This window comes from Crinia signifera, chromosome 3 (genome assembly GCF_055691185.1).
Source record: "Crinia signifera chromosome 3, ASM5569118v1, whole genome shotgun sequence".
Taxonomy (NCBI): domain Eukaryota; kingdom Metazoa; phylum Chordata; class Amphibia; order Anura; family Myobatrachidae; genus Crinia; species Crinia signifera.
The window spans coordinates 107138141-107154779 of NC_139219.1; the positions used below are offsets into that span (position 1 = coordinate 107138141).

Sequence of the window (16639 nt, forward strand, 5' to 3'; positions counted from 1 at the left end):
GACACAGAAGTACAGAGGGTGTTCCTTCCTCTGGAAAAAATTGCCTCGCTCCAGGACTTGGTGAAGCAAGTTCTTCGTCCTCGGAGGGTGTCAGTGCACCTTTGCATTCGGTTGCTAGGCAAGATGGTCGCCTCCTTCGAGGCTCTGCCTTTCGGCCGTTTCCATTCCAGGACGTTTCAACTCGATCTGCTGAGGCAGTGGTCGGGGTCGCATGTCCACATGCACAGGACGGTAATTCTATCACCCTGCAGTCGTCTGTCTCTTCAGTGGTGGCTCCAGACTGCCAATCTTTTGGAGGGGCGTCGGTTCGGAGTCTGGGAGTGGACTATCATCACGACGGATGCCAGCCTAAGGGGCTGGGGGGCGGTTGTGATGGGACGTCACTTTCAGGGCCGTTGGTCCCCGCAGGAATCAAGTCTTCCAATAAATATTCTGGAGATTCGAGCGATCCGCCTGGCGCTACTCAATGCGGATTTGTTCATCAGAGGGAAGCCGATCCGAATTCAGTCGGACAATGCCACCGCTGTGGCATATATCAACAGACAGGGTGGAACACGCAGTCGGACGGCTATGCAGGAGGTACGCCCGATCCTACAGTGGGCGGAGAGGAATTCTCTGGCTTTCTCTGCGGTGTTCATTCCAGGGGTGGACAATTGGGAAGCGGATTACTTAAGTCGCCAGGATGTGCACCCAGGAGAGTGGGCCCTGCATCCGGATGTGTTTGGCCAGATTGTCATTCGTTGGGGGTTACCCCAAATAGACATGATGGCATCCAAACGGAATTGCAAAGTGGCTCAGTATTGTTCCAGGTCACGAGATCCGGAGGCGGTGGCAACGGATGCTCTGACCGCAGAGTGGAATTACCATCTAATCTATGTGTTCCCCCCGTTACCCTTGATTCAGTTGGTACTCAAACGGATCAAGCGCGAGAAGGCAACAGTGATTTTCATAGCTCCAAATTGGCCTCGTCGGCCTTGGTTTGCCGATCTTCAGGGGCTCCTGATAGATCAACCCTGGCAACTGACTCAAAGAGAGGATCTGTTGCAACAGGGACCATTCGTCTACCAAGGGTTAAGGCAGCTTGACGGCGTGGCTGTTGAGGCCGAACTGCTGAGCAGACGTGGGGTACCTAAGGAGGTCATTCCCACAATGATGAGAGCCAGGAAGGAGGTTACTTCCCGGCATTATTACAGAATTTGGAAGGCTTATGTGTCGTGGTGCGAACGACACAAGTGCCCTACAGCTGTTTTTTGTTTGTCCCGATTGTTGAGGTTTCTTCAATCGGAGTTTGAGGCGGGCCTTTGTTTAGGGTCCCTTAAGGTTCAGGTGTCCGCTTTGTCGGTATTTTTTCATCGGCGCTTAGCCTTGATGCCGGAAATACAAACCTTCATGAATGGGGTTCTCAGGCTGCAGCCTCCGGTAAGACCTCCGGAGGAACCTTGGGATCTTCCCTTGGTGCTGGATTATCTCAGGTCTGAGGTGTTTGAGCCTTTAGAATCTATTGATTTACGTTTGCTCACCTGGAAAACGGTGATCCTGCTGGCCTTGGCATCGGCCCGACGAGTGTCTGACCTCAGTGCTCTCTCGTGTCGTTCTCCGTATTTGGTGTTCCACTCAGATAGGGCGGAACTCCGGACTCGGTTAGATTACCTGCCAAAGGTGGTGACGGCTTATCATCTTAACCAGCCAATCGTGGTTCCGGCCTTGACAGGAGAGTTCGCTTCACTGGATGTGGTCCGAACTTTGCAGGTTTATGTGGACAGAACCAGGGATCTCAGGAAGTCGGATTCTCTGTTTGTCCTATACTGTTCTGCGAAACGTGGTTGGCCGGCTACCAAGCAAACTTTGGCCAGGTGGATTTGCCTAACCATTAAACAAGCTTATGTTCAGGCCTCCCGGCCTCCGCCTGCTAGAGTTTCGGCTCATTCCACCCGTTCGGTGGGACCTTCTTGGGCGGCGGCCAGAGGGGTGTCTCTTTCTCAGGTATGTAGGGCAGCCACTTGGTCTGGGCCCAATACCTTTATTAAGTTTTATAGGTTTGACACCTTCGCGGCCTCCTCTACTAGGTTTGGGCGCGCGGTGCTTCAGGATGCCCAGCGCCTTCCCGCCCGTGGGGATGGCTTTGGGACGTCCCCAGCGTAGTACTTCAGTGTCCCCGGAGGATGAAGGAGAAAATAGGAATTTGGTACTCACCGATAATTCCCTTTCTCCGAATCCGAAGGGGACACTGAGCGCCCTCCCGGCACTGGTCTTCTGGTAAGGGAGGGGTTTTTACAGGTCGCATGTGGCCAGGTTGTGTTGCATGCGATGGTCTGTATGTAAGTTCTTTTGACTTATTTTTGATTCGGTGTCTTGTTTTCATTCTCTCTCTCTCTGTCAGAGGTTTCCTGGTCTCTTTTCTCCTCTCGGGCACAGTAACTAAGACTGGAGTCTGAGGGGGGGATAGAGGGGGAGGAGCCACACCACACTTCAAGTTCTTAAAGTGCCAACTCCTCCATAACACCACACTATCCCCAGCGTAGTACTTCAGTGTCCCCTTCGGATTCGGAGAAAGGGAATTATCGGTGAGTACCAAATTCCTATTTTCCAAGAAAAAAGTGTCTCTCAGGTCTCGCAGTGCTGCAGTTTAGCGGACCAATGTTCCCAACACCAATCAGCACGCGCAATAGCTAAAATACATGCACCTGCACACAATGCTCACCCATGCACCATACAAGTTTTTATCATTAACTATCTAACCACATCTACTCAATGCAGGCCCACAGTAAGCACAGTTTTGTAGCTTAAACAGTATACGGCCATTAGGTCTAGACAAAGTAGGTCTCGACATGCATTGTGGCAGCAAGGTCGACATGGGTCAAGGTCGACATGGGTCAAGGTCGACACAAGCATTAGGTCGACATGGGCTAGGTCGACAGTCAAAAGGTTGACATGGGGTTTTTCACTGTTTTTTGAGCCGACATGTGCCGACAGGCGGTATTTCATGTCCTACCATCCTCTAGGGCGTGGTGGGAGAATAAAATAGTATGCTCGGCACCCTGTCCGAAGCATTACGAGCGAAGCGATGCACTTCAAACTGTGTCCATGTTGACTGTGTTGACATTCAGGTAAAAAAACAGTGAAAAACCCCATGTCGACATTTTGACTGTCAACCTTGCCCAGTTCGACCTAATGCTTGTGTCGACCTAATGTCTTGTCGGCCTTTATCCATGTCAACCTTTATCCATGTCGACCTTTACACATGTCGACCTAGACCCATGTCGACCTTGCTGCCTTTTGATCTAGTGGTGTCGTCCCAATGCTTGTCGACCTAGTTGGTGTACACCTAACAACCCACACCCGCTTAAACATGTATCCCTTTCATGCTTCATATCTAATATAAATATGTGCATATATGTAACACCTTAATATCAATCGCTTTACAAACTGTTGCTGTGTCCATATGGACACTTTCATTTGGAAACATAACTACTAAACTCTAATGACTGGCAATCATTGTGCCAATCATTGTGCCAAAGATCTTCAACCTATACACTCTCACAACCCACATATATGTGCCATTTGTTAAAACCACACTTGCATCAGCCTTTTTAATGCCTCTTGTGTACATCAACTGTTATAGTTAAACAACCATGATGGTGTGCCGCACACACTATTACAGTTAATCAAAATACTTTTATCCAAATAATGTATATATAATAGGTGTGAAAACATTGGACATGTCAATATTTTTTGAATAATATAACATTTTTATTGTCTGGTGTTAAATAACACACCATTTTGTCCTATATTAAATAATAAATGTAATCAAAATAATTGGATGTGAGCAAGCGAAAAGCATCACAGGCATCACGAAATATACACACATCTGCAACATCTGGCCCATAACCGATGGGTGCTGAAGTGGCAGGCCATGGTATACTGAATGTCCTGCTACAGTTGAGAGAGGCACAGATGGGTCAGCATTAGGAGGGTTTGCTGACACCTGAGTGCCATTGGAGAAGCCAGGGGTATCTCCAGGTAAGCTGGCTCTCAGATGTTGTAAGCCATTATCATGTGGCCTTACACTGGGCTATTAGGCCCATAAATTTGTTATTGTGCATGGGATGGGTTTGGGAGTGTGATTCCCTCTTTGTTGGTATGGCTGGTCTGCTCCAGGGTAGCACACCCTAACACTTTATTAACATTTATTTTTTTTCCCTATCACATTGTATATATTATTTTAACCACACCTTCACCTCCTTACATAGCACTTATGTGCTTCTTATTTAACACCTACTAACTTTCATTTGTGTGCTGCCCTGGAGTAGTCAGCCTGTGCCGGCATATTGGGGGCCCACACCCCATACCCAGTGTTAGGGACCCCCAGTGACAGAGATGCCTTGACGTACGGCCTGGGGGCTTAACCCTATATCTGCAGATATATGCAACCAAGATCTCTGTATTATCTGATTATTATATGTATATTTCTCATTCAGTGTGCAATAGGGATACAAACTGTTTTTTTTCCTAGGCAGCTAGGGATCTCAAGCTACAGAATGTGACCTTTGAATCTTGGTTCCTTCCGCATGGGACAAGGTTGAGTTTAGGCCGCATAAAATGGGTACAGTGAACAAAGAGATCATTTGGAAACAGATAACAGAAAAAGTCAATAAAGTGAATCCACCAGGATGGAGTTCTGTTCCACCATCTCACAATGTATGTTTTTCACTGCTTCAGCAATTCTTATTTGTGCCGCAAACAGATGCTACTGCATTTGTTGGGATTCCATCCCTTGCTGGCTTATGTCCCGCAATACCTGGAGGGTGGCATTCCCAGATGGTCCCAGTGGGGGGGAGCATCTCTCACATGCTCCTCCCCCTGTGCAGGTGGTGGAATGTTGTTGCCCTCATCCTCAACATCTGGCACGAAAGAAAAAAATGTCACCATCATACACATTTACAATATGTAAGACAAATCCAAACACATTTGTTAATTTATATTACCTGGAAGCTCTGCAGCAAACACCTGCACTGGGAGATCGCTATCCATAGTTGCCGCACCCTGAATCTACTCGATTGCAAAGCAGAATTCTGCAATCACATCCAGGGGAGTCAACTCGAGATGTTGTGGAAACGCGCCGCCCCTGGTGGTTTGGCTGTACTTCCATCTGTCAGAAAGTTTGTTTGAGGCGGGACTTGTAGTCTTGCAACCTGAAAATGTTGCCTTTACAATTAATAATAAGTATATATAGATATACATATACAGTAAGTATTCGACACCCATTTAGATAATGAAAAATGTGGGGAAAAAACCTTATACTTTTAAATAAAAAACATGAAGATATACACCTATAGGACGTCTGGCAGTATTTTTATTTGCGTACTTTTAGACATATTTCTACATCCTACCTACATCTGAAACCTAAGCAGATGGTATTTAACTTGAATATTGTCACGAAAAACATATATATACTTGGTACATTTACTTTGTAAACAATGATATGCCACATCTGATGTTACTATTTAAAATCAGCCACTATGCTGTCATTATGCATTTATGCACATGTCAGTTACATGTTAAATTTACATGGATGGCCATAACAACATCCACACTTGTATAGGCCTCAAAGGAACACATTTTAAAACAAAGTGAAACATTAATTCTGCTATCAAATATCCATTGCTGACTTCACACCAATACAAAATTGACAAATCACAAATGCACTTGCCTCTGCGGACATTCTTCCATTGCCTAGTCTCTGGAGACACTTTATTGACTTCTCAGTTATCTGCATCCAAATTAGCATCTTTGTTACTGGACCCAGCTTTTTTTGGAACAAACACTATCATGTCCGTGCTTGGGGAACCAAGACCTCCAGTTCCTTTTTTGTAAATGGATTGTTCCTAATTTTGCTTTGCATCTCCTGGCCAGCAACATTACTGGCAACAGAAGATACAGTATTGCCAGTGCCTGCAACTCCAGCAGCCACCTGTTGTGACCCAGATGCTACTGATGTGAGTATATTTTGTGATGCCTGTGAGGTACTTGCTTGCTCCTCAGACATTCTGCACCTCTCAGTGTGTGCTCGAACACCAGCTGTGATATTGGCCAAGGCTGCCTCAATTGTCTCTGGATCTTAACAGGATGACATTAAAGCAGCATTGAGAAATGTGTTCATGCCCAGAAATTTCCTGCAAATTTTAGCAATTATTAACTCGGGCGCTCTTCACACTGTCGTAAGGGGCTCCACCCCCTTTAACTGTTACAGCCTTTAGTGCGTGAACTATGGTTTGTGCAGGAGTGGCGGGTGGGGAAATACTGGGGGCGCGTGAGGTGTGGTGTTTACCAAGGTGGATGTGGGGTTGGTGGAGTTGCGGGTGTGTTGGTGTGGTGGGTGGGTGCGATGGTGGTGTGTGTGGGAGGTTGATTGGGTGTGGTGTGGGAGTTGCAGGTGTGGGGGTGCCCCGTCTGGATGGTGTGGATTGGTGGGGTGTAGTGGTTGAGTGAGGAGCAGTTGGCATGCTGGGGCTTGTAGTGAATGGCAGTGGGCCTTGTGGGTCTTGTATTTGCTGGCATTGGACACATTAGGGCTTGCAGTGGCTAGCAGGGCATTCTGGGACTTTTAACATAGCAGTATTTTTTTTTTGAGGCATAAATTTCAATATGCATGTCGCCTTAAGAGATTTAACAATGTCAATGATGTTTGTTAATGCATGATTAATTTATGGTTAGATGTGGGTGTGTGTGCAATGGTGGAATTTTCAGAGGCATGTGGTAGTTGTGCAATGCATTGCATGGGAATATTGTCATACTGTTCATTTCAATTGTATATATTTTTGTGTTTATAGCTGATTTTGGCAGATTGCTTGGTGAGTGTTGACGTATGTGATTGTGTTTTAAAGCATAAGAAAACACATGGATACTGACATTTTAAATGGTTGGTGCTAAGGGTTGTTGTTTTTGTTCTTATTGAAGTTTGATGTAATTGTCAGATTGCACAAGTTGATTGTGTTAGTTGTCAATATAAATACATACAGTTTTTCATGTTCCTCATTGGTTTTTTTTTTTTTTTACTGTAGGGAACAAATAGATTTCAGTTCTCTTTAATTTAGTTTAAGGATACGCTTTTCTTTCACCAGCATCATTAAAAAAAAAATGTTTTATTACTTTTTATATATACTGTATTTGGCCTTACACTATAATAAATTTCACAGGCACATTATGCGTGCTTTCTGCTTATACTTTCTCACTCATATACTGACTAAATTTAGCATGACTGTGATGAATGCGTCTGTATATAGCCATGCACCTACAGTTAGAGCAGCTAACAGAAGGGGGCACACAAGACGCTCACATGCCCCATTTTGTCGGAGCCTGCCTCCACCGGCTCCCCGCTGCTTCCTCATAACCCCTTGCACCCCCACTCACTCTACCCATCTCCCTGAAGCGGAGCCCGGCAGGGAATCCGCTCCCCGTCTCCGTGCTGATGGAGACACGCGAGCATGTGACGGAGTCTCTGACGAAACGTGTTAGGGCGTGGCCTGTGATACCCGTTCGTGATTGTTTCCCGACATCTCTCCTGCTTGGCGCCCCTCCATCCGTCTGTGTGCTGGCTTCTGCGGCGCAACCCAGCGTCTGCAGTGATTCATGTTCCTGAGGACTTCGTGGCTGGAGAGGAGCAGTATGCTGTGGGTAATGTGTTATACCATGTGGTAATCAGCCCACAGTGATTTTATCTATGGTACAAGCAATTGTCTGTTTTTACCTGGAGTGTTTTATTGCTTATCATTAAAAAACTAATTTATCTGCACTATGAGGCGCACCTCTCTCTTCTGTTCATTTTAGATAATTGTTTCATCCTGATATTAGATTCCCATTCAAAAAAAAAGGTTGCTGCAGTTCACTTGATTGGACTTAGTGCACTAATATTGCCCTTCTTGTCAAAGTCGGGTTTTGGACTTCCTAATATTTCTGGACTCATACATCAGCGCTGCTCACAACTGTATCTATATATATATATATATATATATATATATATATATATATATATATATATATATAGACAGTGGTGGTGTGGCACTCACGACTCTTACTCAGGTACACAAATGGTATGCCAGTCAGAAATGAATCAACGTTTCAAATTTAATTTGTCATCAGGATAAAATAACATACAAACAGTAACAAAGATATAGACTTACACCATGTGCAGGTAGAGCCGGGTCGGAGGTTCCACCCCTTTCGGACCAGGAAGATGACGTCATCCAACAAGGACGCGTCAAACGTGAACAAACCATCACCATAGTAACAATACACAAAGAACGGAACCATAGTAACATGTGCAAGAACATAAATGCAAACGGCACAATAATACATTAATGTATATAAGGTATATGCATATATAATAATGACATATAGCAAAGACATGTTAGCGCCTGAAAATACCTAAAGAGAAATGTTCATTTAAACCCCATGGAGCCAAACAGTCGAGCTGATGGATCCACCTGGTTTCTTTTTGAAGTAAAAGTCTACCTCTGTCACCACCTACTTTGGATAGTGGGACGCAATCTATCATGCGATAGCGGAGGCTAGAGAGGGGATGTTTGAGTTCTAAAAAGTGACGTGCGACCTGTCTTTGTTACTGTTTGTATCTTATTTTATCCTGATGACAAATTAAATTTGAAACGTTGATTCATTTCTGACTGGCATACCATTTGTGTACCTGAGTAAGAGTCGTGAGTGCCACACCACAACTGTCTATATTTGCTCCTGCGGAGCTGTGGAGGCACCGACCGCTTATTGCTGCCATTGTTTGGAGTGCCGGACCCTACGTTTGTATATATATATATATATATATATATATATATATATATATATATATATATATATATATATATATATATACTGTATATATCCAAATTGGTTTGTTTGTCTGGCACTCTAGAATAAACATTGAAGACCGGGGTGCCATCCAGGAGGAATACGTAGTAACAGACTCTCTTACTTAGACTTTTAACATCCAGGCAGGAGAAAGGAGGCGGCACTCGACACGGGTTTGTTCAAAAGTGTATTAGCAAGTAGAAAAACATCTTTAAGGCTTTCGTGTAATCAGCATGACGACGTTTCAAGACCGGGACGGTCTTTTCATCAGGTCATACAGTAAGCGACCAGAGTGATGTGCATATAAGCATGTTATGGGATTCTGGCGTCGGGATTCTGAACGCCGGGATCCCGACCGCCGGGATTTTAACTGCATCATATATATATATATATATATATATATATATATATATATATATATATATATATATATATATATATATATATATATATATATATATATGTGTGTGTGTATTTATGTGTGTGTAAATCTGTAATGACAGAGGCTACATTAATTTATACAAACAATTTCCATCCCTACAGCTACAACACATCGCAGCAACAGAAAGGAAGTCATGCAGAGGATGCTGACCGAGATGGCGGCCCACCTTAGAGATGCTGCATTGTGTGTCAGCGCCATGATGGAGCTGTTAAAATGTTTTTTATAAATATTCTGTATAATTAATAAATATGTTGGATTGCTACACTGTGTTTGTGTTTATTGTACATGGTGGGGTAAAATGTGTTCGCTTAGGCCGTAATGTTTTTGTGTTATTAGTTGTGTCTGTGCATGCAGATGGATGATAAGTACATTTTGTGGTGAAGTATGGCTGGGTTGGCTTAAGGAGCCCATAGACGCTCCGTTTCTGCCGGCTCCGTTCTGTACTATGTGATGCACGCTCCCACGCATCACATAGTTCAGTACAAAAAGTATGTGTTGCACATACTTTTTGTACTAGGTACACATCGTATCGGATCGCAGTGCATGCACAATGCATGCACAAGGGATGCGATCCGATACGATGTGTACTTTAAAAGTACAGAATGGACTGCAAAAATGGACCGTGTATGGGGGGCATTAGAGTAGTATTGTGTGGCCATGAATGCATATGATTGTCAATGTGTGAATGTAAATGAGTTGATAACTTACATGACATTCCTAGCATAGTGAGTGATGCAGCAAAATAAGAATAATGTGTTTTTTTTTAAATTTACATTTTTATTGTAGAAATAAAAAACATACAATAGAAAGGGGGGTACACATATTGATAGACTGTTCGTTAGATGCAGAGTCATGCTCAGCTCAGTTTTTCTCTATATGGCTCCCTTATCTATTAACACTACCACCCTCTACTAAAGAAAATGTTCGTAAAGTGGTAAGACTAACAATGTGGTATAATATGGAAACTCTTTCCAATGGCTCAGCATTTTAGTCCCATTTTAGAACATAATGGGACTATACTGTATATTGGTGTGATAGCTCTATGTACCATGAGACATTTGTTTGTTTTTTTACTAACCCTTTACCACCACCTACAACCTTGTATACCACTAGGATATAGTGGCAGTGAAATTACTTGTTTTATTACTACATTGTACTTATGTGCAATACCATGTATGCTAATGTTCTTTATCTCCTCCAATAAACACAAAAAAAAAGAAAAAAGAAAGGGGTACAGAAAGAAAACGGGAGGGGGGGGGGGGGGTGTAACTACAATCCAAATTACTGGGATTAAAATGACACATATTCCTTGACTCAAGAATAATTGTATCAAAAAACACATTTAGCTATAAACACCAGTTAAACATAGCAAAAGCACAGGTGTATTTGTAAAGGAAAGGCAGAACATTTAACACAGTATGGGAATAATGTTTTACATTACACAAGTGATAATAGACACTATTAATTTAATTAGTTTTAATAAAGGCACTGAGGTAAGCCAATAGATGTAATTGAAGTGTAGTGCTGACATGTTTAAATTTATGGGTGCATATGTGTGCCTACAGTTTGCAGTGGAAAAAAGTGTTGTGCGTGTGCACACGTTAGCACAATGCATGAACCTGCGTCCACGTGATTGTGCCTAGGTACATGCAAGAGTGCGGTTAGATGGAGTACACTCCCCTGTCTGTACCATTGCGAACATTCATGTTCGCGTGTGTTATGGGGATCGCATTGCATAACTGCATGCGTGCGAACATGCACACGAACGAATCAACCAGAATAAGGTCCCAAGTCTTTTTGTTGTTATGCATGTTGTTTTGCAGTATACTGATATTTATTTTCTGCATTTATAATGTAACAGGAAATTGAAGCTGTAAATCTACTAGCTGATGTAGCTGGATCTTATCAGTCAAGATTTCATCCAATTGCACTTCTTCAAAAACAGGTGCGTGAAAACATAATGTCTGCCATACAGTATGTGTGTGATTAATGGCTGTAGTACAGTAAGTATGTCGCTGTATTAGGTGTGTCACTGTATAATGGATGACATAGACAGTACTGGACTGGCCCATAGAGGTATAGGGGAAATTCCCTTTGGGCCCCACTGGCTGAGGGACCATTCCCTCCTCTAGGGCTCTGGTTTTTGAACCAGGCAGTTGAATTATACATTCTACATATATTATATTATACTGAATAAGCCTCTGCCATTTTGCTCACTGAGTATTCACCATATCTGATGACATTGATCTTGCCTGGATAAGTCTCTCCATCATATTAAACATAGTCACCAATGTTAATCACATCATTTGAAGTCACTGTGGCTTAATGAACGTAATCAGTAGCATGTGGCAGCATAAATATACTAAAATGTTAGCAGTCACGTGAAATTAAATTTTCATGTATTAGTTTCCTCAGTTCATTGACTGGCATGTGTGCGTGTGTAAGTGTATATATATATATATATATATATATTGTGGGGTTTTAGCGTCAAACGGGTAGGCACAGGTGAGGTTTTGGCACAGACTTAGACAGTGACATCATGGCTTGGGTCCAAAACAGGGCTTGCCTGAGTTTATTGTAGCACTCAGAGCAAGAAACTAAAAAAACAGCCTTTACACTTCAGGCAAAACAGAAAAATAAAACCTGCTCGTCTGAGCTCTAACTAAACAGAATAAACGTCCCTCTCTATACCAGGGCCACACTATGTGACACTGGACACACACAGCAGATATAGATCAAGTAACGCAGTACTTACAGCGTTGTCTCTCTCTAGCAGCAGCTTACTGCCTCCAACACCCAGGGAGAGAGAGAGACCCCTATGGAGAGGGCTGGCTCCTTTTTAAAGAATCAGGTGCTCTCCTGATTACCAGCCCAGGACAGAACACCCTTTGTAAGCCGGAGCTTACCACACAGATTGAAACAGCCTGCAGTCTATATGCCATTAGACAGGATTCTAGGGGAAAGGTACCTGCCGTCTATGACTTTCCCTGCCACTGTCTTACATACCCTCCCCCTCTGTTCAAACCTGTGGGGTCAGACACTGTCTGCCAACCGGCAGTATGTTCGGGATAGGGCATCGCCATTACCCTGAAGCCTTCCTGCTCTGTGTTCCACTGTAAATTTGAAATTTTGCAAATTGAGAAACCATCTTGTGACCCTTGCGTTTCTCTCTTTGGCTTGGTACATCCATGTAAGTGGGGAGTGGTCCGTGATTAATCTAAAGAAGCGTCCTAAAAGATAGTACTTTAGGGATTCAAGGGCCCACTTGATTGCTAAGCACTCCCGCTCGACTATACTGTAGTTTCTCTCGCAGGTGTGAGCTTCCTGCTCAAATATGTTACCGGGTGTTCCTCTCCACCAACTTCTTGGGAGAGGACAGCACCTAGTCCCACATCAGAAGCATCAGTCTGTACGACAAACTCTTTTTTAAAATCCGGAGTGGTTGATTACAAAGGGCCACTTTTAATTCTTGGAATGCCCTTTCAGCCTCTGGGTTCCAGCTGACCATAACTGCCTTACCTCCTTTGGTAAGATCGGTTAGGGGCACTGCCATGGTTGCAAACTTGGGAATGAACCTACGGTAATACCCCAGAATTCCCAAAAAAGCCCTGACTTGTTTTTTTGTCGAAGGACGAGCCAGTCTTGGATAGCCTCCACTTTATTTATTTGCAGCTTTATTATACCTCTCCCGATAACATACCCCAGGTAACGTGCCTCCTCGAGGCCTAAAGTACACTTTTTTGGGTTCTCTGTCAACCCCGCCTCTCTGAGGGAATTCAACACCGCCTGGACTTTGGTTAAATGACTCTTCCAGTCATCACTAAAAATGATGATGTCGTCTAGATATGCCAAGGCATACTGACGATGGGGTTTAAGAACAATGTCCATCAACCTTTGAAAAGTTGCTGGAGCCCCATGCAACCCAAAAGGCAAACAGAGATATTGAAACAGACCATCGGGGGTGACAAATGCGGTTTTCTCTTTGGCACTATCGGTAAGAGGTACTTGCCAGTAACCTTTAGTTAAGTCGAGGGTAGAGAAATACCTAGCATGACCAAGTCTTTCAATTAACTCGTCAACTCTTGGCATTGGGTAGGCATCAAATTTTGATACCTCGTTCAGCTTCCGGAAGTCATTACAGAAGCGCAATGAGCCATCTGGTTTTGGAATTAACACAATGGGGCTTGACCACTCACTTTTAGACTAACATTTTCTTGACCTCCCCAGATATGGCCTGTCTACGCGCTTCTGGTACTCTATAGGGTTTTAAGCGTACCCGAACTCCAGGTTCGGTGACAATGTCATGATTTATGGCTGTGGTGCGCCCTGGAAGTTCTGAGAACACATCATAATTCCTTTGTACTAACTCTTTAGTTTCCTGCTTCTGGGATTTGGACAGGGTCTCTCACACCCGCACCTCTGGGCTATCACTAGAGGGGGCACTTACAGCTGTCAGAGTCTCTCTGTCTTTCCAGGGTTTAATTAAGTTCACATGGTACAACTGTTCTGGCTTCCGTTAACCTGGTATACTTTATAATTTACACTTCCCACTTTTTCGATGATCTCATAAGGCCCTTGCCACTTAGCAAGAAATTTGCTTTCTACGGTGGGTACTAATACCAACACGCAGTCACCTGGGTTAAAGCTTCTTACCCTGGCTGACCTGTTATACACTCGACGTTGTGCTTCTTGGGACTGCTCTAAGTGTTCCCTGACTATAGGCATGACCGCAGCAATTCTGTCTTGCATAAGAGAAATTTGCTTAATGACACTCTTGTAGGGTGTAGTCTCCTGTTCCCAAGTTTCCTTTGCTATATCAAGCAGTCCACGAGGATGTCTGCCATACACTAGCTCAAAAGGGGAAAAACCTGTGGATGACTGGGGCACCTCACGGACCACAAACATCAAATAAGGCAGAAGACAGTCCCAGTCCTTCCCATCTTTGCTCACTACCCTCTTCAACATCCCCTTTAATGTTTTATTAAACCTTTCAACAAGACCGTCAGTTTGTGGGTGATACACCGATGAACGTAGATGCTTAATTTTTAATAGTTTACACAACTCTTTCGTGACTTTAGACATGAAGGGGGTTCCTTGATTGGTAAGGATCTCTTTGGGTATGCCGATACGGGTAAACATGTTGAAGAGCTCTTTTGCTATGGACTTTGAAGAGGTATTCCGCAAAGGAATAGCCTCAGGGTAACGAGTGGCGTAATCCAACACCACAAGAATATACTGAAATCCCCTTGAGGATTTTACCAAAGGGCCGACCAGGTCCATTGCAATCCTGTCAAAGGGCACCTCAATAATAGGTAACGGAACCAGGGGACTTCTAAAATGTGTCATGGGAGCCGTCAGCTGACAGTCAGGGCAGGACTTGCAGTAGTTTTCTACTGCGCGGTGAACCCCGGGCCAGTAAAACCGTTGCAACACGCGTTGTGTGGTCTTTTCAGTACCTAAGTGTCCTCCCATCGCGTGTTTGTGAGCAAGGTCTAAGACCATTCTACGGTATGGCCGGGGCACCGCCAGCTGCTCAACTATCTCCCCACGGATTTTATATACCCGATACAGTAGATCCTGGTTAATGGCCATATATGGGAACTCTTTGTCAGCATTGGGGTATTGGGGCTCACCATTTATGACTTTAGGGTTTTCCCTAGCTCTTAATAAGGTGGGATCTCTAAGTTGAGCAGTCCCAAAATTATCACGTGACATCTCTAGCTCAGGCATGTCACATGCTTCTTCCTGCTCCTCAGCTTCACCTGCAAGAACAGCTAGGGGAAAACTGTCAGATTCAATAGTGGTCACCCCTACCGTTTGAACCTCAGTATCCTGATCAAAAGGCTCAGGGCTAATCACAGGGCACACATTCTCATTATAAACAGCATTTCTAGTGCAGTGTACATTCTGTTTCCACAAGTCCCAGAACAATGGGAAGTCTCTTCCCAGGATCACACTATGCATCAGGGTCTCTACCACGCCCACTTCATGGGAGACAGTTCCACAAGTACTCTTTAGCTGGACTAACGCCAACACTGTATGCGGCCCCAGTCTTTTTGCGACCCAGGTTTGGACCCTACTGTCCCTTGGGAAACGCCTCTCCACTGTTTGTTCCCCATCTAGGCCACCTCCCTTTAAAACATTATTCACCCATCTAGTAAACGGAACCAGATGATCCGGCCGATTTGCTGTTCCTGAGGGTGGAACGTCCAGGAGGCACTTCTTGGATTAGATTTTCAGTAGCTCTGTACCCAGTGCTTAAAGTGGTCCAAGGGAGGTGGTGGAACTCAACCCTCTACACCCACCCTTTCGGGCCACACCCATAGCACCTCCCACCTGGAATAAGCCACGCCCCTAATGCCACCCTTACATGGTAGCAAGGGTATTCAGTGGTGGGCGGGGGGCAGGTATTCAGCAGGGGGCATCATAAAAACATAAAGGCCCACACAGTTACCTAGTACGCCTCACAAATCAAGCCCAAACAATGACAGGATACTGAAATCATTATATACTATCTATCTGTAATGCCAATTACACATTATGCCGCACATTGTGATGCCAATTACACATTACACCCCACACCGTAATGCCCATTCCACATTACTACAAACACCATGATGCCCATTATGCCGCACAACATGATGCCCATTACACATATGACCCCACAGTGCCAGATACATATGTCCCCACAGTGGCAGGCATGCCACCACAGTGCCAATCATACCCCCACAGTGCCAGATATGCCTCCACAGTGCCAGATATGCCCCCATAGTGCCAGACACATACATGCCCCCAGAGTGCCAGACACATTTATGCCCCCACAGTGCCAGAAACAGATCTGCACCCATAGTGCCAGATATGCCTCCACAGTGTCAGATATGCCACCACAGTGTCAGATATGCCACCACAGAGCCAGATATGCCAGCACAGTGCCAGATACATACATGCCCCCAGAGTGCCAGACACATTTATGCCCCCACAGTGCCAGAAACAGATCTGCACCCATAGTGCCAGATATGCCTCCACAGTGCCAGATATGCCCCCACAGTGCCAGATATGCCCCCATAGTGCCAGACACATATATATTCCCCCAGAGTGCCAGACACATATATGCCCCCACAGTGCCAGTTATGCCCCCACAGTGCCAGACACAGATCTGCACCCATAGTGCCAGATATGCCTCCACAGTGTCAGATATGCCACTACAGTGCCAGATATGCCCCCACAGTGCCAGATATGCCCCCATAGTGCCAGACATATATATTCCCCCAGAGTGCCAGACACATATATGCCCCCACAGTGCCAGTTATGCCCCCACAGTGCCAGACACAGATCTGC

General features: G+C 44.6%; 1 protein-coding gene across 2 annotated transcripts in view; it reads left to right on the forward strand.

The window, feature by feature from the left end:
• The window catches only part of ERMARD (ER membrane associated RNA degradation), a 118612-nt gene that overhangs the window by 78204 nt on the left and 23769 nt on the right, over positions 1 to 16639 (forward strand). For both annotated transcript variants that reach the window (XM_083176362.1, XM_083176363.1), the window contains one exon: positions 11163 to 11246. In XM_083176362.1, coding sequence (XP_083032488.1) covers positions 11163 to 11246 — 84 coding nt within the window. The remainder of the gene's footprint in view (positions 1 to 11162; positions 11247 to 16639) is intronic.